This window comes from Oreochromis niloticus, linkage group LG3 (genome assembly GCF_001858045.2).
Source record: "Oreochromis niloticus isolate F11D_XX linkage group LG3, O_niloticus_UMD_NMBU, whole genome shotgun sequence".
NCBI classification, from domain to species: domain Eukaryota; kingdom Metazoa; phylum Chordata; class Actinopteri; order Cichliformes; family Cichlidae; genus Oreochromis; species Oreochromis niloticus.
Window position 1 is genome coordinate 40532214 of NC_031967.2, and position 24741 is coordinate 40556954.

The 24741-nt window shown below is 39.5% G+C and overlaps 1 protein-coding gene across 1 annotated transcript; it reads right to left on the reverse strand.

Moving 5' to 3' along the window:
- Positions 1–13634: 13634 nt before the first annotated feature.
- LOC100702323 (uncharacterized) lies at positions 13635–15573 on the reverse strand. Its single transcript, XM_003459099.3, has 2 exons — positions 15511–15573; positions 13635–14736 (listed from the first exon to the last, which is right to left on the reverse strand). Exon 2 carries the CDS (start codon positions 14725–14727, stop codon positions 13858–13860), a length of 870 nt encoding a protein of 289 aa, XP_003459147.1. The 5' UTR covers positions 14728–14736; positions 15511–15573; the 3' UTR covers positions 13635–13857.
- Positions 15574–24741: the final 9168 nt, after the last annotated feature.

Sequence of the window (24741 nt, forward strand, 5' to 3'; positions counted from 1 at the left end):
TCTGCAACTTTGCCAAAACAATGTTGACTCTGTAGTTTTCTCTGGTCCCCTCCCCAATCAGACCAGGAGTGACATGTTTAGCCGCATGTTCTCCTTAAATTGCTGGCTGTCTGAGTGGTGTCCCAGAAATGATGTGGGCTTCATAGATAATTGGCAAACCTTCTGGAGGAAACCTGGTCTTGTTAGGAGAGACGGCATCCATCCCACTTTGGATGGAGCAGCTCTCATTTCTAGAAATATGGACCAATTTATTAAACCCCCCAAAATATGACTATCCAGAGTTGGGACCAGGAAGCAGAGCTGCAGTCTACACGCCTCTCTGCAGCTTCTCTCCTCCTGTTATACTGTTCAGTCATAACTAAAGGAAGAAAACTGGTGCATGTTGTAAGAAAATCATCAGTGCTAATGAAGAAATGAACAAAAGGTGTGGCAAAACTGTGATGCGGGATTCTCACTGAAACAGTACTTTTGAGATGTTGAGGTGAGTGCTAGGAGGTGACAGATGTCTGGTGGAAACAAAATGTGACATTACACACCTGCAGCCAGCTGATCTATGAACTCAAGGAATCAGCAGTTGTGATACATTCGAACTTCATAAGAATCTCACAAATCTGCACTTTTATCTGGATAAACCGGTCAGTTAGCAGGTGGGGTTAAAACAATGGCAAGTTTGGCACGTTAAACTGTGATGAGGTCAAATAAAAAAGCCAGACAAATTATCACAACAAATTACCTACATGACATTGCAACTACTTATAGATTTATTTTTTGTAGATGTTTATCTATGTCAGAGGTTTCTGTCCATCATTATTTGTATCATTTTTAGCTTAATCAACTCCAAATACACAGCAACACCCAAACAGAACCACTCCTGCTTAAAACTATCTACACATTCAAATCAATGCCATTAGACCATTGTATCCAGCACATTGTAATGACTCTACTTAATAAATAACATAACCTGTGTTTATATTACAGTTCACCAAGAGGAAGACCCAAACATACAGAGGCAGATAGGCAGGATAAAGTGAGGGAAAAGAAGCTTAAACTGGAGGGCAAGAAGAAGCAAGTGAATCAAGAGAGGAAACAAACAAAGTGGAAATACTTCATCTTTAGCTCGAGTGATCATTGGGTGTTCTGCAGAGCATCTTCAGCTTTCAAACTAGTCCACTGTGGGGTTTGGAAACATTTGATCTGAATTTACATTAAATGTTTCAGAGAGAGAAGCACAAATGCTGCTAAAATATTTCCCCTTCACATAATTCACAATGAGCCTGAAAAATTACAGAGAAAGAGGAAACAAAGTGATCATGGAGGCCTTTTTTTTCTTCAACATAGTGAAACAACAACAAAGCTTAACTTGTGACATTTGGCACACAACAGCATTGACAGGGTTGAAAATGGAAGCATGAACTTGGTGTTATTAAAATATGACTGTCAAAGCTGAAACTGCTGCTGTCAGTCAGTTGATGACGGTTTAACTGAACCAGACATTTGAAACAAGTTACAACAAAACAGCCGTATAAACACTCACAGGATAAGCAGTGCAAACAGAAGGCTACATTACAAACATATGAACCCTTAAACATGAGCTCAAAAGTCTGCCCTCTTGTTTTTCTGCTCTCATTCAGTCCCTGTTTCACTGAGCGAGTTTATCTTTTTATACTGACAAAAACTGACATCATGCTCAAAGTTTTGTCGGATCACAAATTTTGAAGCCAATATGATAACCTTATCCCACCAACACTGTGGAGGTCCAACTTTTCAGATCCAAATACAATCAAATCACTCAAAATGATCCTCTGGAAAAGAGCAGAGTTTATTAAACATCATCATATGAACAGCAGAACAGCAGATTTAAAAGCAGAAATAACACAGAAAGCAAGCAAACAAAAAGCGAAGCGACCCCAGGGTGTAGAGCCTTAAAGCACAAACACACACAAAAGACAGACAGGAAAGAAGCAGCAGAAAGAAGAGGAGCAAGCACATGTAAAACTCATCTTATAGGAACAGGGATCACCTCTCCCATTTTTAGGTATCCTTTCATCCTCTGTTTTTCATCTTCCACTTACGATATACACGACCCCGCACCATAACTTCTTGCAGACCAATCTCTCATCCATCACTGCATTGGGTCCTTTAGATAGTTTAATGGCCAAAGTGAGTCTGAAAGTCTGCAGAAAGGCAGTTAATCCATCTAACACTTTTCTTGGGCACACATGCTGGACATAAGCTGCTATCCATGCTGAGAAAGGGTTGTTTTTTTCTTGTAGCGGTTCGAGGGACTTATGTTTTTACCTATAGCTATCTGAGAAGGTTGCAGGCCCTTGCTTGGCAGCCATGAAGCATTACAGCCAAACACCACTGCCTGCTTCTGCTGCACAGCCGTCTCGAACCACTGCATGCTTCTACTAGATGCAGCTGCATGCCAAGAAGGGTCATATGCACATACTTTAGCAGTGCCAAGTTGAATTAACCCTTTATTGGACTAGTGACAGTAGGCCATAAAGCTGTCACATTTTTAAGCAGTATTAATCAACATGTGTTCACACAACAAGTGACACAAATTTTTCATTAACATGCTGGAAGATATATATATATATATATATATATATATATATATATATATATATGACCTAAATGTATGGGTTATGTGATTTGAACATGCAGGTTAAATGCTTAACACCATATATAAACACTTCATTGTGAGCATGCATAGTATATATGAGTGTATATGATTACACACAATTTGTGAAGGTAACTATGATTACATGTGTAGTGTATACAGGTACATATGTTACAATAAAATCCACAACAGTTTCTACACAGAAACTTTCTAAAGAGCTTTTAAGCTGAAGGAGTCTGCTGAAAACAAAGTTTCAGTTTGCTATGGAAACTGTCACGGTCAGCCGTGTAGAGAGTGTTTGGAGGACCCAGGTGCGGACACAGACGCAGGAGGCAGAACTTCTGCTAAACTCAAAGCGAGTTTATTTGGGGCCGATACTGAAGGCAAAATAACAAACCATTAACTACGGTAATGACAAAACTAAAGTGGGAGAAACTAAAGGCTATGAACGAGGACCATGAACAAAGACTAGGGCTGAGGACTGACCTATGACGAGGTACCATGAACTGACTATGAACACGACATGAAAAACTATGAACAAGATCTCGGTGCTGGCACATGAAGGTACAGGAACATTGAGACTTTAACGACTGAGCGGACAAAATAAATTGATATCTTACAGGGCTCTAGACTGCGACCAATATGGTCGCAAATGCGACCAAATTTTTCCGTGGTGCGACTAAAAAAAACATTTGGTCGCACTGGTGCGACCAACTGTTACCAACATTTGGTCGCACCTGTTTGGGTAACAAAAAAAAATCTCTGCAACTCTCCATGTTGTCAACAGCAGACACACATTATGCCCCTATCGTGGACTAAACCAATCAGAGATAGTCAGGGGCGGGACCTCTCTGATTGGCCGTGGTCCAGTGGAAAGTGCAGGTAGAAGAGGGAGGTGAGTAGCTTTAATAAGGCGATATCAATTCATTAACGGATTCCACACAAAGACGTAAACACAGAGCGACCCGACGCATCAGAATCAGCTTTGTCTTTCTCGGCTTTCTCACCGGACGGCCCGCAGACGGACACGCTGTCGGAGCTTAGCGATTCTGATGCGTCGGGTCCGCGCTGTGTTTACGGTTTTTTGCGCTGATTCTGAGCTGCAGGTTTTGTCTCTCCAACCAAAATTCGCCGAGCCAAAAAGAAGCAGCAAACTGCGCTTCACATTTGATCAATGTCGTCATGAATTCCCTCTGACTTTTGCTGTTTTGCTTCCCCACGATAAAAATTACACTTCCTACACAGCTCCCTGTGTGTACTTCAAGAACAGTTTCCCGTCTCAAATCTCTGTTTTCTGGATTATTCATTCGCTTATTACCCACCAGTCTACCGTTGTTTACAGCGCTGTCTTTTTCTTTTTTCATGTAAATGACGTCCGACAAGAAAGCCTAATTTCTGCTGTTCAATACTGAAGAAATTTAAACTTCTTAAAATTATGCAAAATTGCAGAATATTGCAGAATATTTTTAAGGTTATCTGCTATACAACGCCAGACCAGGAAAATCTCCTTCATGTTTTTCTGTGTTTTATTCTCAGTTACTTTTACACAAAGGCATCTGCTGTGATGTTCACAATTCTGATGAAGTCTCACAGTGTCAGTACTGATAAATGATCAGAATTATAATATTTCTGACTGTCTGAGGCTAAATTGAATCGAATCAGGACTTTGAGAACCGGAATCGAATGGATTATAGAAATCAGTGATGATACCCAGCCCTAGTGAGCAGCCTAGGCCTGACAGAAGTGGATGTAGCTGTGGGTAATAAGAAAAGATGAAAAGAACTATTGATAACTTTTTTGTTAAGTTAAGGCCTGATCCGTCTGAAATTCATAGCCAGTGCTCTGACACAGTGCCATCAATCTTTGAATGCTGAAAAAGCAGCAGTGTATCCAGAAAACACACTTCATGCTGCAATAAATGCACTGCCCAAGTGTCCCCTCTCCCCACTGCCTTTCAGCAGCATGCAACAGCAAACAGGTCGTCAGAGGAGGCCAAGATGATGATTAAGTTTAACATTTTCTACAATATTGACAAAGCACTTTAAGCACAACATTGTTAGTTAATAATTTAGAAATGAATATTGTCTGTATGGACCTCCCCCCAAAGAAGGTGCACATGTAAAACTGCGGTGTTAAGCGAAGCGGTTGAAAAATTTGAGTGCGCCTAACTTTTGTGCCGGTACGCCTAACTTTTGTGCCGGTACGCCTAAATTTTTAAGTTAGGCGTACCGGTGCGCTCATGTCAAAAAGTTAGTCTAGAGCCCTGTCTTATTATATAAGATATTAAATAACAAACTGAAAGAACATTTAATGAATGCTGATTAAAGACTGGTTTTTACACACAGAGCTCATTACACCACTGTATCTGCTGCATTTTAATAAGCGTACAGGTAAAGTGACAGATGTCAAGTGGAAATAAAAATAGGAAATTACACACCTGCAGTCGGCTGATTCACAAACTCAAAGAATCTCTTAAAGACACAGTGTGAATCGTGTCACATTCACACTGCATCAAAATCTCACAAATCTGCACTTTTCTCTGGATAAACTGATCTGTGAGCTGCTGCAAGACCAGTTTAGCCAGTTTAGTCAGTTAGTTTGTTTAGTCAGTTTGGGCTTTAAACAGTTGCAAGTTTGGCCTGTTAGACTGTGTGCAGACAAGACAAGGATGAAGATAGATTCAACAGCTGCAGAGGTAAAGTAAACAAGCCCGAGGTTTGTCACTGCAGGTGAGTTACATCACAACGAAACTATTTATAGTTCTGCTATTTGTAGATGTTTATCTATGTTAGAGGAATCAATCCACCACTTGTATAATTTTTAGTTCAATCAAGTTGTCGTTCTTGTTCATTATGAAATCTTCTGTTTTCAAAATGGTAGAAGTTGGGTCAGAAAGTGAAACTAAAGGTGTTTCTTAATATCACAGCTAAAGGGAAACTGTAAATGGGTTCTGGTTATTAATATGTATTTAATAACAGCACAGACTCTCACTTCACCCAGCCTTGCTCTGATTGGTCATCCCTCTAAACCAGAAGGCTTGTATGGCAGGTGGGCGGGGCTTCTGTGTCTGAGATCTGAGATGACATTATTAGGGATATGCTTGTTCAATGTTACCATACAGAGCCAGCTGTACAAAAAATAAATAACATAAAATAAATCTGAAACTGAGATTTCAATCTCAGTTTGAAACAAATAACTGAGCATACACTGACCTCATAATTTGCGCTGTGTTCCCTGATGTGCTTTTTCCTCCTTTCTTTTTCCTCTCTAGTCGATGTGTAAGCAGATCCGTGAGATCGTCATGCATATATACCTTCTTTATATGCATCTGGTTGTCCACAAAGTTAAACGGTGCAAATAGGTACAAGTGAACACTTATATCAGCTTTAAACTACAGTGTAGTGTCAGAATAAATGATTGTCATTCATGAGTAGGTTTGCTATTAATGACTGCATAAACTCTGATTTATTTGGTAGAACGTTTGCTTATACTTGACTGCTGTTGGGATAGGCTCAAACCACTGAGTTGCACAGAATGCATGGAGACGTTACAGCACAGATGTAGCGAAGCTTACAAGTGTAATGCGAGGGTTCACTAGCTGGGCTGGAATCTCTCTGAATAATTAGGAACAGCAAGATGGAGATGGATCACTTTCTTAGCAGCCTCTTTACTCTCAGCACACAGCAACAACAAGAACCAACACTTCCTGTGTACCGCCCTCATGAATACTTCACTGGCCTCTCAGAAGCCTGGAAATCTTATACTCAGATCAATGCAGGAAAAACAACTAGGTAGAGAAAACACGTACTTATTACTGCTTAGAACCATTCAAATGTGTAAACATGTAAATATCAGAACACGTAACCACCAAATAGCTACATAACTAGCTTTATAACCCTTGTAAACACCTCTTTGTATATTAAATTACATTTAAATTTACTTGTACACTTTACACAAGCTTTGAAAAATTTGAACAGTTTCCAGTTGTCTTTTTGTTTTGTTTTGTTTTTTTTGCCTGTCCCACCAGATTTATTTTACCAGGTGGATCATCACGGCCTTGCCGCATTGGTCCATTTGTTCGACCTTTGTTGTTATTATTTATTTTATTTTATTTTATTTTATTTTATTTTATTTTATTTTATTTTATTTTATTTTAATTTCAGTTGTTAGAGATGGGACAGACATGGCTCAGGGATTGGAAAGGGTGAAAGAAAGAGAGGAAGGAAAAGAAAAACAGAGGTGAATGGGGACAGTGAGAATAGACACTTAAAAAGAAAAAACCTCCTGGATCACCTGTTGAGAAAAAAAAGAGAAAAAAAGAGAGCAACATAGTAAAGACAACACAATCTCAATAATCTGGCTAAGTGTAAATAACAGTAAATACTAAATATTGAATGTTGTTGTGCTGCACACAGGACTGACAGTTCACGATGTGCTTTGAGGTGACAGCCAAGAAAGATGTAGTTTGTGTCTATGAACAGTGCACACCTGTGTGGATCAGCGCACTTGTATTCAAAAGGTTTCTACACGTAATGATCTGCTAGAGGGTGTGGGGAGCCAAAGCCCCGTCCCCCAGGGTATGATGCAGGCATGGAGGAAATCCAGGCCCGAGACATCCAGAAACCCCAGAGTGCAAGAGCCCAAGGAGGACCACCGGAGGGGCAACCGTGCCACCATCCTGGGAAGAGCTGAGGAGATTCCCAGACGAGGCCTGAGGACCCACCACTCCCTGAAAGAGGCCCAACCGAGCCATGGGCGCCAGGCCCCACCAAGCAGCCACCGGTACTGAGCCGGTACATACCTGAGCGCCCAGCCTTGGACACGAAGAACCACCAAATGCACCGATACCTGAGGGCCTCGGCCACCAGCAGGGTGAGTGGTGAGGAAATATAGGCCTGGGATGGGGAGGGAAGGAAGGGAGGGCCGGAGGGGCTGCCTGGCCACCTGTACCCACCCCATCCAGTTGTTTTAAATACACTGGAAGTGGAGCAATCAAAGCTAAAGTGAAGCTGCAGAAAGTCTTAATGATGACAAGGAAAAAAGAAAAATGATGGAGAGATGTTAAAGTAGTTTTTACTTCTACAGACCTCGGAGAACACACACATTAAATAAACACAGACCCATCCATTCACAAACAGCTGATTAAGAAATGAAGGTGTCATTTGGAGAATGCCTGTTTTTCCGCATTTAATCTGCTGTCATTGAAGCAGTACAGACCACAGTGGAGCTACTCCTTCATGAGCCAAAAAAGAGATCTTGAAATAGTTTACATTTATACAGCGGGTAGAATAAGTAGACGTCACCAATTTTGTAAGTAAATATATATTTCTAAAGGTTCTACTGACATGAAATTCTAACCAGATGTCAGTAACAACCCATCCAATCCAAACATGCAAAGAAATTAAAGCATAGATGTGCATAAAAGAGTTTAAGAAAAAGTATTTAATCTGCTCCTGTATAGAGAAACTAGTGGGGTGCATTACTTGGGTGTGATTTTGGCCCATTCTTCCACAGTCTTGAAATCCTGTGTGGGATCATCATCCTGCTGAAGCATCCACTCTGGTTTCATCTTCATCATCCTGGTGGATGGCAGCAGATTTTCACCCTTCCTTCAGTTACATGAAGCATGCCAGTGCCCTATGGTTGCAAATTTGAAGGAATGACTTATTACTGCTCTGAGTTATAAAAAGCTCCCAAATGTTGATAAAACTACGCAGCTACTGTGGCTGACACTCCCAGCGAGGAATCCAGATTGATATTACCTGCCAAAGTTTCTTCACTCCTTCTGAAAGACTCTCTAACCGCAGGATGAAAACCAGTTGTGTTGCATTCTGGCTCCGACAGTGATGTCATCCATGAAGAGCAAATGCAACAGTATTGCTTTAATGGCTTGTGTCCATTCCAAGCCTTTCCAACCTGGCTGACTGACTGTCTGCAATGTGTAAAACTGTCAGGAAAATAACTTTATTTATAAAAAGCTGTTGATGAAGTGCTTTTGAAAGTAGATGAAACAAAACACAAAACGCACAGAGAGGAAGCATGAAACATTTCAGTGTTTTTAAAACAGGGTGAAGCTCAAATATTCACATATTCACTGAACAGGACAACAACTGTAAACATCTGGCCAGAGTCAAAGTGTCCTGTTACACATGATCTGCTCCATATTTGTTTTTGCTCGAAACATTGAAAATGCAAACATTAACATTTAACTTTAGATTTCTATGTATGCATGTTTATATACAGACACAAAGATAGGTTTGCTGCAACATTAGCCTCGTAGATTTCAACTCGGTTTTGTAATTATCGACCATTTAAGGAGTTAAAAACCACAACATTTGTGTCGATCTGTTTATTTACCCAGGTCAGGCATACATTATATTATAAATTATCTACTATTTATTTAAGACATTTTTAATAAACTCACAAAATTTTTCACAAAGAGGAATCAAAAATACACCAAAACATTGAAATTAAAATATTAAATATGAACACAAAGAAAAACAGGGTTCCCATCTGATGAGCCAGGTCTTTTTTATGCTTTGGCTGTTTTTTCGGGTGTTTTTATAACCTATAAAAACACCCGAAAACACACACATACACACTAGGTTAATAGTGTGAATGTTACAGAATATATGTTCAGTGCAGATAGATATATACTGTATATGGTTACATAGTTACACATATCATACAAAAATCCAGCACAGGTGTATTGGTGAAGAAAATGAGCCCAGTTCTTTGTGTGTGTGCACATGCTTTTCAGATAAGATGATTCTGATAAAAGAGATGTTTTTGTTTTTTTGTTTGTTTTTTTACATTTGAACCTGTAACATCATTCATGCTGAACAATGTTACAGGCAGCATAATGTTCTCCACGTCTTCTCCAAATCCTTTCACATTTGTCTCATGCTCTTAGGTGAACCTGCTCTCATCTGTGAGAAGCACAGGACCCCACTGGTGGACCTGGCAGTTCTGGTATTCTGTGGCAAATGTCAGTCAGGCTCCACAGTGCTGGGCAGTGAGCACAGGGCCCACTAGACGATGTTGGGTCCTCAGGCCACCCTCCTGGAGTCTGTTTCTGGTTGTTTTAATGTTGCAACAAGAGATTTTTGCCACTCGTACAATGTAAAGTTTGTTGTTCTGCCAAAAAGACAGGAATAATTTACAAGGACAAAAATAGGAAGTAAAAAAAAAAGTCTGGTTTTAGATCCAGTCCTTCTTGAATAGTCTCTTAAAAGAAGTTCAATCAGCATCTGCCGGTACATTCTGGCTTGTCTGACAATGAAACTTTACAAATGAAAGTAAAACCTTCTGGAGATAAGACTTAGTAGATGCATGAGACACTGACAACAACTGGAGCCATTTCTCTGAAGGTAGTGTATAATAGACAAAACTGAAAGTGTTTTCCACACCATATAAGATAACCTTTATTAGTCCCACATGTGGGAAATTTATTTTGTCACAGCAGGAAGTGGACAGTGCAAAAGTTATATAGCAAAAATTAGAATACAATAAGAATAAAATACTGTACACAACTGTACAAAATAGAATAGAATAAAATAAAATACTATATACAGTAGAATAAAATAGAATAAAATATACAATAGGAATAAAATAAAATAAAATATGTGCATAGTTACTCTATGTCATAGTTGCATACTTAACCTCCTCTGACCTGGCATCCACATATCTTGGGTTGTCTAAGCCAAAATACTTATTTTTTCTCTACAAGGGCCTGGTACGAATCCAAAGACCAGGTCAGCGATTCCAGAGTATCCCAATGTTCACTGGATGGCAAGCCAACCCAAGATTCTAGGAGACAATATACATACACACTCACACTCATTCGCACATTGATGGACTGCAATCTCTACTGTACAAGTAGTGCGGTAGGACAGACACACACACACACTTCTCATTGGACGGACTCTATTGCAATAAACCTCTTGTCATGGGCCCCACCGGTACCGGACTAATTCTTTCCTTGTGCACTTGTGAACATGCAAACATCTGCTGGTGACAATGTGTTGATTTATTGGTCTTTTATGAAGCTATTGCTATTTCTAATGTGTTTTTATCACTTTCTGATGCTTTATTAATTAAACAACACATGTATTAATTGTTGTGTTATCTTAGTGCAGTTTTTATATGTATTTATTTATAGTCCAGTAAAAATATTGAATTATTACTGTTTAAATGACTAATATGTGACATTAATTAGTAGTGATTTTGTGCTGAGGGTTAAAATGCCTTTTTGTCTTTTGGCAAACTATGAAATGGCAATAAACCATTAATATATGTCTATCCTGTGCTCGTATTTATTTTACTGTACTCAAATGCAATTCATGATACATTTTATTTTGAAAGATTTAAAATGGTTTTTTTAAAGAACCATTTGAAGGACCTTTTTAAATATGGTTCTTCAAAGAACCGTTGTTTGAAAGGTTCTTTGTGGCACTACAAAAGGTTTTTTTCAGTCTAAAGAACCACTTTTGGTTCCAGTTGGCACCTTTATTTTTCTAAGTGCAGCTGTGACTTGCTCATCAAACTCAACGCATTTTACTGCATAGTGAATAACAGCCAATACCAAAACACTCAAGTTTGAATTATTGTTATGGAAAATTTTTTATTGGAAAAAATGTTAGTTTTGTACTACAGTGTTTAAATATATATTATATTCTAATGCAAGCAGACTTTTAGGTTGGTCTATTGAACTTATGTAGAGGTCAGAGTTCAAATGTAACGTGATATTTTAAATCTTTGTACTTTATAAATGTTGACATAACACAGCATACTTTTAATTTTCCACCATCAAGTCATACTGTTGACCTTGAAGACCTCGGTGAATGTAAACCAGATGCACCTTTATTGGATTGTTCTAATATGATCCTGCTCTACACCCAACAGAGTTTTATCAGAATACATTCTAAACCTTTAGAGCTGTTGTGTTTACAGACAGAATGAAATGCAAATGCTAAGAAAAACATGAGCTCCTTGTTGAAGGTAAGAAGAAACTGCTGAAACCATTTTGAGCTCCTCTTTGGTTTACACTCTGTACTGATCTGATGCAATATGTAATAAAGTCAAACCGTCCCTGTGTCCATCATGCTCAGTTTCTATCTGAGGAGTAGATGATGGAATGCTGGAAACTTGCAGTGACTCGTTAATTCTTGTCTCGGTTTGTTTCAGCTCCAACGATTCATTTCACTTTGACAGTGACAGTTTGGATCACTGTGTCAGAGTCTGAAGTCTTTATCTTTGGTAAGTCTTTGTGTTTATTTGTTTGTGTGGTTGTTTTGTTTTTGAGTCACAGAACAAACAAACAAGAACTTTATAACAAAACACTAAAATCTGTGGTGAAAAACTGGCCTTTTTGTTTCCTACATATTATTAAATAAACTCTGAATAAAGTCAGACTGTTGTTTCTCTGTCAAACTGTGAGCACATAAAGATGACAAATGTGTCTGTCATTTATTAAAAGCTCCCACAAATCTCCAAATGTTGCAGCAAAGTGTGAGAAAAGCTGTATTTATGTTTATAAATAATTTGGACTATCTCATCGAGGTGACTTAAAAGAAACTCTGAGCTTTCAGTGTTAGTTATGTGCTTTAGTTATACTACCTTAGAGGAGGTTCATCCATCTATTCATTCATTTCCACTTATCCTTTTTCAGGGCCTGGAGCATATCCCAGCTGTCTTAGGGCGAGAGGCAGGGTAAACGCTGTACAGGTCGTTAGTCTGTCGCAGAGCTAACACAGAGACAAGCATTTACACCCACACTTACACCTATGGGCAATTTAGAGTTTCCAATTAACCTATCCCCACTAATTGCATGTCTTTGGACTGTGGGAGGAAGCTGGAGTACCCGGAGAGAACCCACGCGAACACGGGGAGAAGACGCAAACTCCACACAGAGGGACCCCGGCCTGAAATGAACGCAGGACCTTCTTGCATCTTAGCGTATGAAAACATAACCCAGCAGTACAAGCTAGCTATGTGTTTTGTAAGCAGCTGTGCTCTTCATAAATAAAGCTGGAAGCAGCTCAGACTATTAGAACCAGCACTGAGGCCTGTTACATTTATACAGTGTTAGAGCAATGGCTGCAACCTACAGTCTTTAAACTAGCGATTAAAAAACTGACAGTAAACACGTCAGTCCAAATGTTACCACATTGCTTAGTAAAAATATTTTAGAATTACTTTTTATTTTACTTTTAGTTATCGATTTTGAACATGGATTTTATAATGCATATTTTATTGTAATTAATTATTGAGGCATAAAAGTCTTTATTTTGACTCTTCTGCTCCTCTGTAGTTGCTCAGAGAGGCATGCTGACAGAGTGACTTCTTCATGGCGTAGAAACACTGAGATGTGCCCCTCTTTTACTTTTATAAATATATATGAGAGATTAAATGTGCAGATAAAGCTGTTTACACTGAGACAAGGCAAAGTTTGACTCAGGATCAGAGTGGGCTGCATGTGTCCCACCATGTAAACTGATGTGACGTCTCGGCCCCTGTCTCACAAACGTCAGTATACTCGGTAACTTTCACCTCTCCTGCTTCCTTTTCCATCATCCTCTCCTTTCTTCCTCCCTCTGTTTTTGCCTCCTTTCCTTCTCTCTCTGCCTGACGATGCTCTGACTGTATTTCAGAGTTATAAGGCTTCCTAAACAGGTTGAAAGAGCTCAGCGTCGCCAAGCTGAATGGTTTCTGTAGCACAAAGTGTGCAAACATCATCAGGAACCAAAATAATAACAGTAATAAAATCTGATGACATCTTTAAATTCATCTGGATCTCCGTACAACGGGATTTAGTGAGATTTCTGCTTTACAACAATCCCATCAATACTACTACTACTACCACAAATAATACCGATGTTATTAAAATGCCCAGACAGTAAACCCAGGTTTCTGCTAAATGAAGTCATGTATTGATCCTGCTGAGCTGCTCTCTTCACTTTATTCTGTTAACACGTGTCAGATGAAGCTTTGACACACAACACAAAGATATTTCAGATGCTCAAGAGACTTTATTGAAACAGAGACAATGATTAGAATAAAGTCATACAGAGTCAAACAGATTGATTGATTGTGAGATCAATGATCGTTGGTGGAGTCAAAGCTCTTAGTGATTGAAGATCATTTCAGAAAGGAAAGAAAAACCATCACCAAACCCATTAAACAGGAACAACTTTGATTCCTTGCTTTCAGCTCCGTTACCACGACTACTCTCAGTGGAGGAAGCACAGGTAACTGCTATCACAGGCACAGCTGCCTCTGAGGAAGGGCTTTTCAATGACCTCCATTCCAACCTTCTGGTACAGCTCCTTAGCGTTTTTGCTGATCACAGTGATGATCTTGATGGGGCTTTTGGAGCAGTCGTCTTTCTTGTACCACAGGAACACCTCGTTAGGTTGGCTTCCCTCTTGTAGATCCTGGTTCACTGGTGTATAGCTTTGATTTTGATAGCTGTCATACTCATCCTTGTTGACGGAGAGTTCCAGATCTTTGATGGCCCGCTCAGGGTCAGTGGTCTGACGGTACCAGATGAAGACTTTTCCCCCTGTGTTGTTTTCATCCATTCGGATGTAACCTTGGTTGAATAAGTCACCATCTACATTAGAGGCAGGCCTGGCATCAATGTCACAGATGTACGTTGGCTTCACTCTCTCCACCCACAGGTAGACTGGCTTTCCTCCAGCACCATGGTTCAGGTCAAAGGCCAGTTTCTCCCAGCCATTTTTAAACTTCTGAGCTTCATCTGGCCATTCCGTAGTGACATCAAGCTTCTGGATGGGAACATCATAGTCTGTGGTGCCTTTTTTGTACCACAGGTAGATCTCATCTCCACGCGATCCAGAGTTGAGGTTTTTGTCAATCTTGTGGAAGCCAGCAGAGATCAGGCCCTTTGCCATCTCTTTATTGAATGAAAATTGAATCCTGGTGATGGCTGCACAGTCACCCGTTTTGTACCAAAGGTAGATGGCGTTTCCTTGGACTCCTTCATTCAGATTAACATCAATTTTCATGAAGTCCTCTGCACGAAGCTTACTCTCATCACTTTTATCTACAGACACTGCAAGCTCAATGATGTTGGACATTGTGAGTTCCTGTATCAAAAAAAGAATTCATGAGTGAACACACAGAGAGCAAAGTGCTTTTAAAGAGAAAACAGGACAGAAACATGCATGTTGCACAGTTGGTGACTAACTAATGCCATGAATTGCTGACCTTTTACCAAACTGTGCTTAAGGTACTATTAGTAATAGTGACAGTAGTAACACATTATATCTTCTTGTTCCAAAGCTCTTTTAAAAGTAAACATGAAGAAAAGCAAATCCACAGCACCAATCCTAATTTTGAAAGAATGAGTCAAATAAAGATTTAAGCCATCATTCAGACTGTTACAGTATTTCTCAGCCAACATTTAAAAAGATTAATCTGGACATCACAGTTGATGCAGACCTGGAATCTGTTTATAATTGCCTACCGAGGCTAGGATGACATTTTTATGCACAACACAACAAAATGCACGTGCTGTGTGAGCGGTGTGCTGAAAAAAAGAGAATTGTTAGAACAATGTGATTAGATTATGTCAAGTGGTGACACATGATTTAACTAGGGGCACCCTCTCCCAGACACAGGAGTTAACAAGTCAGATCAACCTAAAAGAGCTTACGTATAATACGCACAATAAACAAAACTTAACTTGCATGCTTTCACTTTAATAAAAGTAGCAAGTAAAGAGATTTCAAGTTCATGTTGATAGAAACCGAAAACCTATACCACCATCAGTAAAGTAGAAAGCAAAGTAAGAATCATTTAATAGATTGCATTAGCTCGACTACATCTCAAAAACCTTTTAAACAGTGTTGCAGACTTACGTGTGCGCAGAAAGTGTTTCACTGGATAAAGTCTTTTAGGTGGCTGGAATATGCTGACCTCAGACAGAAAGACCTGCCTTTTATACACGACAGGCTGATTGTGAAATCGCCAGCTGTGACGTGCAGTTTCTTAGGAAATACACGTTAGAACGGTGACTGTGTTACAGACCACCCACCTGCTTTTATCTCCGTGTTGCTGTGGACCATTTTGGGTCATCATTAATTAATGCAACATATGACAAGATTATAAAATCTAACAAAATAGTTCTAATATAAATATCCCAGTGTATTAAATAATTATATATATATGTATATACTTATACATATATATATACATATAGTAGTCTGCATCGATGTGCCCTCTTATCATACTGTAGTTTGTTATTTTCACTGTAGAGGATGTGCAGATATTAAGGATGTAACTATTGCAGTGTGTAATGTGCATTAAATGGAGGAGTTGTACAGTGATGTCCACAGGCAGGAATGATTTCCTGTGTCATTCTGTGGTGCATTATGGGTAATCTCAGTGTCTAACTGAGCCCTCTCCTCTGACTGGTCAGCATGTCATGGAGTGGTGGGAGGTATTATCCAGTATTGTCCTTATGTTGGACAACATCCGCCTCACCGACACCACCAGTGAGTCCAGCTCCATCCTCACAACATTACTGGCCTTATGATCAGTTTATTAAGTCTGTTGGAATCTGCGACCCTCAGCCTGCTGCTCCAGCATGCAACAGCATAGAGGATCGCACTGACCAGAACAGACTCATAGAAAATCCTGAGCACTGTCCAACAGATATTGAAGGACCTAAGAGACGACTCTGGCCTTTCCTGTAAAGTGCAGTGGTGTTTTTAACACAGTCCACTTTATTGCCTATGTGTACTCCAAGGTACTCCACAATTACCACATCAACCCTGTGGATTGAAACAGGGGTCGCGATTTTTCTGGTCTTCCTAAAGTCCACAATCAATTCTTTGGTCTTTGCCACATTGAGCTGTAGATGATTCTGCTGGCACCACATGACAAAGGAGTCGACCACAGCCCGGTACTCTTGACTCATCACCCCTGCTGATGCATCCGACCACAGAAGAATCATCAGAAAATTTCTGAAGATGGTAGGTCTCTGTGCAGTGGCTGAAGTCTGTGGTGTAGAGGATGGGCACTGAAAACATAATCCTCACAGCGCTTGCTGGCCGGTCTATATTGAGCAGGTAGATGACGGCATCCTCAGCTCAGAGGCGGGGATGGTAAGCAAATCATGAAGAGTTTATGAAAGACTCCACAAAGGCTCCACTGTTTAAACAAGGGATGCCACAAAAGTTAGATGTTGCAGTGGTGATGTTTGGTGTGGATATCATTAGAGTACTAACACAATAAAACTACTGCAATGGCAATGCAGGTAAAATGCTGCAGGGGATCAGCAATGACTTTGAGGTGTGGATCCGCAGCACAGCCATCTTACAAATAGTTATCTTATTGTAATGCGTTTCATTTTTGCATTGACAGACGGGAAGCATTCTGGTGGTGTTGATGGAATCAGTCAAAGCCGAACCGTTATTGCGATTTGGCGCTATCTAAATAAAATTGAATTGAATTGACGACACAGACTGCTCTGTCTGCACTGTTCTTAATGAAGACCTCACTTTAACTTGTTGAATTCATGAAAGTCTGTTTTTATTCTGTTTGATTCTTTATCTTTTGATCTTTTTGTCTTCTGACTCAACGAGATGTCTAGAAACGAACTCACCTTCTTTACTTGCTGCTTTAAACTGTCAGCTCACTCAGTGACTCCACCCACACTCCTGCTTTCACAATTTCTGTCCTCAGAATTATTGAACAGTTTCGGGGGTTTCTGTCAGACCGGTTGGACGTTGTCTTTCACATTCTGGTGAATGTAATCATAACTGAAAATGAAATTTTTTTTTACCCCAAATTCTTTCTCTGATTGTTCTATAACATCAATTTTAATATGAATTTTGAGCAGATGTTTTTTCTGACATTCTGCTGTAAAAACAGAGAGTCTGATGTAAAAACTGAGAACTGCAGATGAGCCTTTGACTCACACCTCTTTCAGTGTTTTCTAACTTTATGTAAACCTGTTACACTTCAGGTTCACACATAGGTCATCTATTACTGTGAGTTACATTAGAGTTCCTTCCTGTTCCCTAATCTTGTGTGCATTATGTTTAGTTTTTCTTCCCCCGTCTCGTTAGAGAGAAGCAATGAACTGACATTAAAAAATGAACTAAAGATCATTAAGACAATCATAAATTATGACATGTGAAGTAAAAAACTTTTAAGACAAGAAACAGGTTTATTAAAACACATGCATGTTAGCAAGGTCAGAAGGAGAGGAATATAAAGACATAGATATTTACAAAGTATAAGAAAGCATCAAAAACCCTAGCACGCGAGGAACAAACTGTGGCTTTGTCCTTCTGAGACACATTCACACAATGAGCTTCAGTTCAGCTCTTCATTTAACTGTTTTCCACTGAACTTTATCTGCTGCAGGTTTGTTTGTTTTTTTAGAGTGAGTTCATGATGATCCTCCAGAATCACACATTCAACCATTTCACACGAGAATGAGATCCGATGAGAGGACAGCACTGGGACACAGTCAGAACATTCAAGTCTTTATAAGATCAATAAATGTGAGAAAAATTTCCAGGTTACCCCCTCACCATCAGGTCCTTGTGTTCTGACAGTAACTTCAACAATATAATTAATAAAGCCATGTTAGATTTCATCTTCATACCGTACATATTTTCAGCATTACAGGCCGTCCAAGTAGAGAGGATGGCTCTATTTTCATTATTTTATTCAAGTGTTTTAGAGCCCAGAAGATCCACATGAAAGTTTCTGGGCCTTAGAAACACACATAAGTACTGTTAGAAATTACAACCAAATTTGTTTTGCACACACTGCAAGAGTCCCAGTATGAAGACTAAACCTGAGCTCTCTGAGCAGCTGTGAGCCACATGATGGATCTGTCAGAGTCTCAATAACCTGCAGCAGTTTCATCACTGCGCAAACCAGCATTGTTGCCCGATGTTTGATCATTCACTGTAGGAAACTTCGCAAAGTGCATTATGGGCAAACTTAAATGGAAACTTCAGTGGACGTAAATATTGCTGAGGTATGGATTTCTGAGTCAGATCAGAAAAAATATCATTTTGAGATAAAGTTCAGTGGAAAACAGTTAAATGAAGAGCTGAATGTGTGAATGTGTCTTAGAAGGACAGTGTGTGCAAAACTAATATGGTTGTAATTTCTAACAGTGCTTATGTGTGTTTTTAAGGCCCAGAAACTTTCGTGTGTACCAGCTGGGCTCCAAAACACTTGAATAAAACAATGAAAATAGAGCCATCCTCTCTACTTGGACGGCCTGTAATGCTGAAAATATGTGAAATGGTTGAATGTGTGATTCTGGAGGATCATCATGAACTGCCTCAAAAAACCAAACCTGCAGCAGATAAAGTTCAGTGGAAAACAGTTAAATGAAGAGCTGAACTGAAGCTCATTGTGTGAATGTGTCTCAGAAGGACAAAGCCACAGTTTGTTCCTCGCGTGCTAGGGTTTTTGCTTTCTTATAAACTACTTTGTAAATCCATCCAACCGGTCTGACAGAAACCCCCGAAACTGTTCCATAATTCTGAGGACAGAAATTGTGAAAGCAGGAGTGTGGGTGGAGTCACTGAGTGAGCTGACAGTTTAAAGCAGCAAGTAAAGAAGGTGAGTTCGTTTCTAGTCAGTTCAGTCAGAAGACAAAAAGATCAAAAGATAAAGAATCAAACAGAACAAAAACAGACTGTCATGAATTCAACAAGTTAAAGTGAGTTGTTAACCCTTTAAGACCTACCATAGAAGCAAGTCCGCCAGAGCTTACTTAATATTTTTACATGCTGTAGTGCCATTTTGGGAGCATTTCAAGTTGCTATACATCAATACAACTGTTATAGCCCAAATTTTAATAATATGTATGCATTAAGTCCATAGTAACTACATAAATTGCAAAAAAGTGCAATAAACTACAAAAAAATTGAAAATCGTTTTTTTTTTTTGTTTTTTTTTTACATATATTTCTACTTAGAGAAATTTAAGAGGCTTATCCCTCAAAACTTTAAATACAAAAAAGGTACAAAAAATAGTTTACAACAACAGGAAATTTATTTTGAGTGTCTTCATAGTTTTATTTTTGAGATACACCAATTTTTATATACTGCAGAAAAAACGAAAATGAATCCTATAATGCAAATTTGCAAAAAAAACAGCATGTGCATCAAAATAAACTATTTCCAGCAGTGCAATTTGAGTTCTAAGCATCCCAGAAACTATTCAGAAAAGCATGAAGTCAAGCATGACTTTTAAAAACACCAATATAGGCTTATAAGGCCTATAAGTAAAAAACCTAGAGTCTGTTGTGGTCAGTGCTATTCTCTACGCCAGGGGTTGGTAACCCTGGGCACGCGTGCCAGCTGTGGCACGCGAAGGGTTAACTGATGGCACGATCATAGCTGGACTGGCTATCTAGCATGCCAGGCATTCGCCCGGTGGGTCGATGGTGATTCTGCGTTTTTATGGGCCGATGGGTTTTGTTTTGTTTGTTTGTTTTGTAACGGTTTGTACAGTCAGTTACAATAAGTTACGGGGTGATCGTGGCTGAAGAGTTGGCAGTTCGTCTTGTAATCGGAAGGTTGCCGGTTCGAGCCCCGGCTCGGACAGTCTCGGTCGTTGTGTCCTTGGGAAAGACACTTCACCCGTTGCCTACTGGTGGTGGTCAGAGGGCCCGGTGGCGCCAGTGTCCGGCAGCCTCGCCTCTGTCAGTGCGCCCCATGGCAGCTGTGGCTACAATGTAGCTTGCCATCACCAGTGTGTTGACTGAATGTAGTGTAAAGCGCTTTGGGGTCCTTGGGGACTAAGTAAAGCGCTATACAAATACAGGCCATTTACCATTTACAATAACTCGTACTGCATACTAGCTAGCGTGACGGAGTTTCTATACAGCTGGGTGGGTGCTATGATGTTACTGATAGTGAACTTTATTTTATTCATAAGGTTAGTTAGTAGAGTTGCCAACCGTCCCGTAAAAAACGGAATCATCTCGTATTCAGAGAAAATATTGCGCGTTTCGTATTGAGCTGAAAAGGAACACAGTTTGTCCCGTACTTCAGCTAGAATGGAAAAAGACACAAAGCTGGATTTATTCTGTGTCTTTATGCTGTCAGCTGCCTCTTCTTCTCTCATTCTCTCCCCCTCCCTCTCTTGTTGCTACTACAATCATGAAACTGATCAATGATCAGCTGATCAGCTTTTCTCTCTTGTTTGTTTATCTCCCACTTTGCGCCAGAAAGAGGAAACCACCAGATGTCGCGCTAAACAGCAGCAGTACGTTTAAGCTTGATCAGCTGTTTGGATATGTGAGAGGGAAACATGAAGATGAAACCAGGAGATGTCCTTACTGAATCATCAGAGCTGAACAGGTGATGGAGAAACAGGTTTACCTTTTAGGTGACATGAATGAGTTGAAGGGAAGTTATGAACTGTTTCTGAGAGACAAATAACACCAGGATCCTTTTCTACATAGCTGACAGCTGGTAACTGTGCAGGGGTGGGTCTAGCAAAGTTTTGCCAGGGGGCCAGGTAGGGCATTAACAGGGAGAGGGGGGCACAGAGAAAAACTTTTCTTTCTTATTCTCATTTAAAATGTCTAGCTTTTAATAAATAATTATCTGAATCTTACAACAAAGTTTTTATCTGATGTAAAATGTATAGAAATCATACATATACCAACAAGACAGTGTACATCACTGTCACAACAGCGTTCGTTTTCAATCAAAGACTTTGTGGCTTTTCCTATAATACCTGGTGGGCCGGTCTCTGGTCAAAATGCCCGGGCCGATTTTTTGTCCCAGTCCAGCCCTGGGCACAACACGCAGTGAATTAATATGAGAAGGTGCATTAAAAAATAAATGGTACACCCTGGACAGGTCGCCAGTCTGTCGCAGGGCTAACACACAGAGACAGACAACCATTCACTCGCACATTCACACCTATGGGCAATTTGGATTAATCAGTTAACCTATCCCCACAAGCTGCATGTCTTTAAATTTTTTTTAAATAAACATTTAAAACTATTTACAGAACAATCAGCTGTTCTGCATCAAATTTGATGCCACACAAATTATTTTTGCCACTCCAAAAAATAATTTCTGTCCACTATGAGATAAAGGAGAACAACAGCCTGATACCTGCAGGCCTGACAACAGGAGATGTATCACTCCTGTAACACCTGTAACATTCAGTTCTTCTGACACACACAACAAAACTATTGACTACACTACACACTAACTACACAAGATTTGCGCTAAACGTTACAAATCTCTCACATCTCAAAACACTGCCGTCACTCGTAAAACTTCCCCCCTTCCTAAACAACTAAATGCCATGTTGCCATATCATTTTTTGATTGGTCGACATGGTACATTTTTCGACCAATAGGAAAGGGTGGGTTTTTGTTGGTTTTGTTTCTGCTCACAGGCGGAGAGCGCTTTCGGGCATTTTCCTTATAAAATGCAGTTTTTACCGTTTCTTCCCGCAGTAAATATAAACAACGATAATATTCAGGAAGAAAACCAAACATTGCATATACTTTTATCATAACTCTGGTTTTACGTGGCCTATCAACACAATTTAGAAACTGGTATAAAGTCCACGCTTTTTCCGTCAATTGTTCCGTCTGTCCTGCTCACATCTCCAATGGTTGTACATGTTGTCATTAACGTGGCTTCACTGCACATCAGCCACGCCGCTTTGCTAGCTAAAATGCCAGTGTCGGCACATAAGGACGCTGTCATAGCCTGTCAACGACGTTGATTAGCTGCGTATATACGAATGTGAATCGCATTATTGGCTGGACTATGGGATAAGGTGGCATCGTTCTAATCCCATACGGGAGCAGCCAGTCACTCACTGACTAACACTGCAAAACAGAATTGTTAAAGTATTTATTTTAATTTCAATTCAGGTTAGATTTTTTTTTGTGCACAACGCAGATTTTCTGTGCGCAGAGACCGTGCCAGCAGTGCGCTGAACGCTCCTCACATGTCTCTTAGCCAACTTCAATTAAACAGCCTTTCATGCACCCTTCCATGCAGTCATCGACCCAGTGGTTTTGTGTTTTTGGTTCTTTGATTTGGTTTATTATATTTTTAGCCTTCTTTGTCTAATGGGTTATAGGGTTGTGCTGAGTTTAGTTTCTCTGTGTGGTTTAAGTTAGAGTTTTAGTCTTTTGGCTTCTGTCTGTGTTCCTTAGTTGCTGTATCCCCTTATCAAGTCTGCATCTGTGTTACGTTTCCTGTTTTACTTTGAAGTCCGTGTCTCATGTTAATGTATCAGGTTTTGCTTCCCCTGTCTCGTTAGCCCTGATTTGCCCCAGCTGTGTTTCCCTCCTGTCTCTCACTCACTGATTGCTCCCTCTGTGTATTTGAACCCTGTGTTTTCCTCTGTCCGTGTTGCGATCTGCCATCTCACCATGCTGTGTGTTCTGCTTGTCAGCCTGTTTGGGTTTTTTTTTTTTTTGTAGTTTTCAATTCAGGTTTTTTTGGTTGTGTTTGCAGTAAATCTAAGTTTGAGTTCACCTTCCACCTCTGTGAGTTTGCACTTTAGGTCCTATCTTGCTTGCACACAGCCGTCACATGACAGTTATGAGTTCGGGGATGAGCTAAGCTGTATTTAAAATAAACAAGGTATGAAGTGGGGCATTAAATATTTATGTGCTTATTCTGAATATTAAAAACTGATAATTGTGTATAATGATAGATTTTATAAACTAATAGTTTTGGAAAGGTGTATAATTAAGTAATCATAGATCAATGGATATCTGTATATATTAATATAAGTGGCACAGATATTGAGTCAAGTCTGTTTATATTGTTAGTGTCATGCTTCGTTTTTTAACACATTTCTGCCATAAAGCAGCTCCACTGCCTTCAGTTCGCAGAGACAGTGACTCTGCAGCTGTTGTAGCTGCTGCAATAACCTGTGTCTATTATAACATCTGTTTTAGCATCTCTGTTTGCTTTGTGGATTTATCTAAATTCTATTTAGTCATGTTGTGTCCTACAGAAATAAACATTTAAAGATTAATTTGTCTTATTCTCATTTAAGATGATGTGCTAAAACAGTACAATTAACTTGAAAAAGCACAGATAAAAAGAAACATGCATTGCATCATCACTTACGTGTTCTCTACAATTCTGATAAAACATAAATCCCCACGTGAACACAGAGATACAGAAGAATACAGCTATGACGATTCTTCCCTGGCCTACAAAGAAAGTCCACAGTTACAAAAACAGTAAAAACATAATTCAGTTAATGATGTAAACGAGCACATTTTAATGACAGGAAGTGGAATTAGGTAATAATGAGTTTTATTCTGAGAGGTGAACACCAGACTTTATTTACATGTTTCTGATGGACAGAGAATTTAATTTATCTCCACTTACAGTCTGGTGACCTCCAGGTTACATCGGGCCTTTTGCCTAATGATAGCCAGGAAAGACTCGAGCCCCCGAAACCCAGAAGTGATAAAACTGATATTTGACATTTTGAATCAGAACCTCAGTATGTTTACCTGAAAGAGCTGCAGGTTTATGGGAGGATTTTACTTTGTTGTTTTCCAGATTTTCAAAGATGATCTAAGATGAAAACTGTTTGTATCGTTAGCCTGATGTTTCATTACCTACCAACCATTACCTTTCATTAACCCAACACTACACAGACTCAGTTTCACTTCTATAGAACGAGCCTAGTCTTGGACTCCTTTTAGTCTGAGACTGAACTAAATCCATTTCTAGAAAACTGGATGGGAGTGTTTTCTGTTCTGGGAAATTAACACAGTTCTCAGATTTGGCCCATATCTCCTGACTGTACTGTATATAAACAATATAATGAATGATTGATTTTGTAAACTGTAAAGACTTTATTTTTACGTTTGGTCTCGTCATTCAGATTTTGTGGTTGGAGACTTCCAGGTTGCTGAGATGTTTCTGTCTTCACAGGCTTTGATTCTGAAATAAAGTAAAATAAAATGTATTTTTTTTAAATGTTTGTATTAACATAAAATTGATGTAATGTAGCAGTGAATTAAGCTGCTCTCTGCTCTGTACACAATTTTATTTCTACCAAGTGGAAACTTAAAAACTGAAATATGAAACCAACAATGA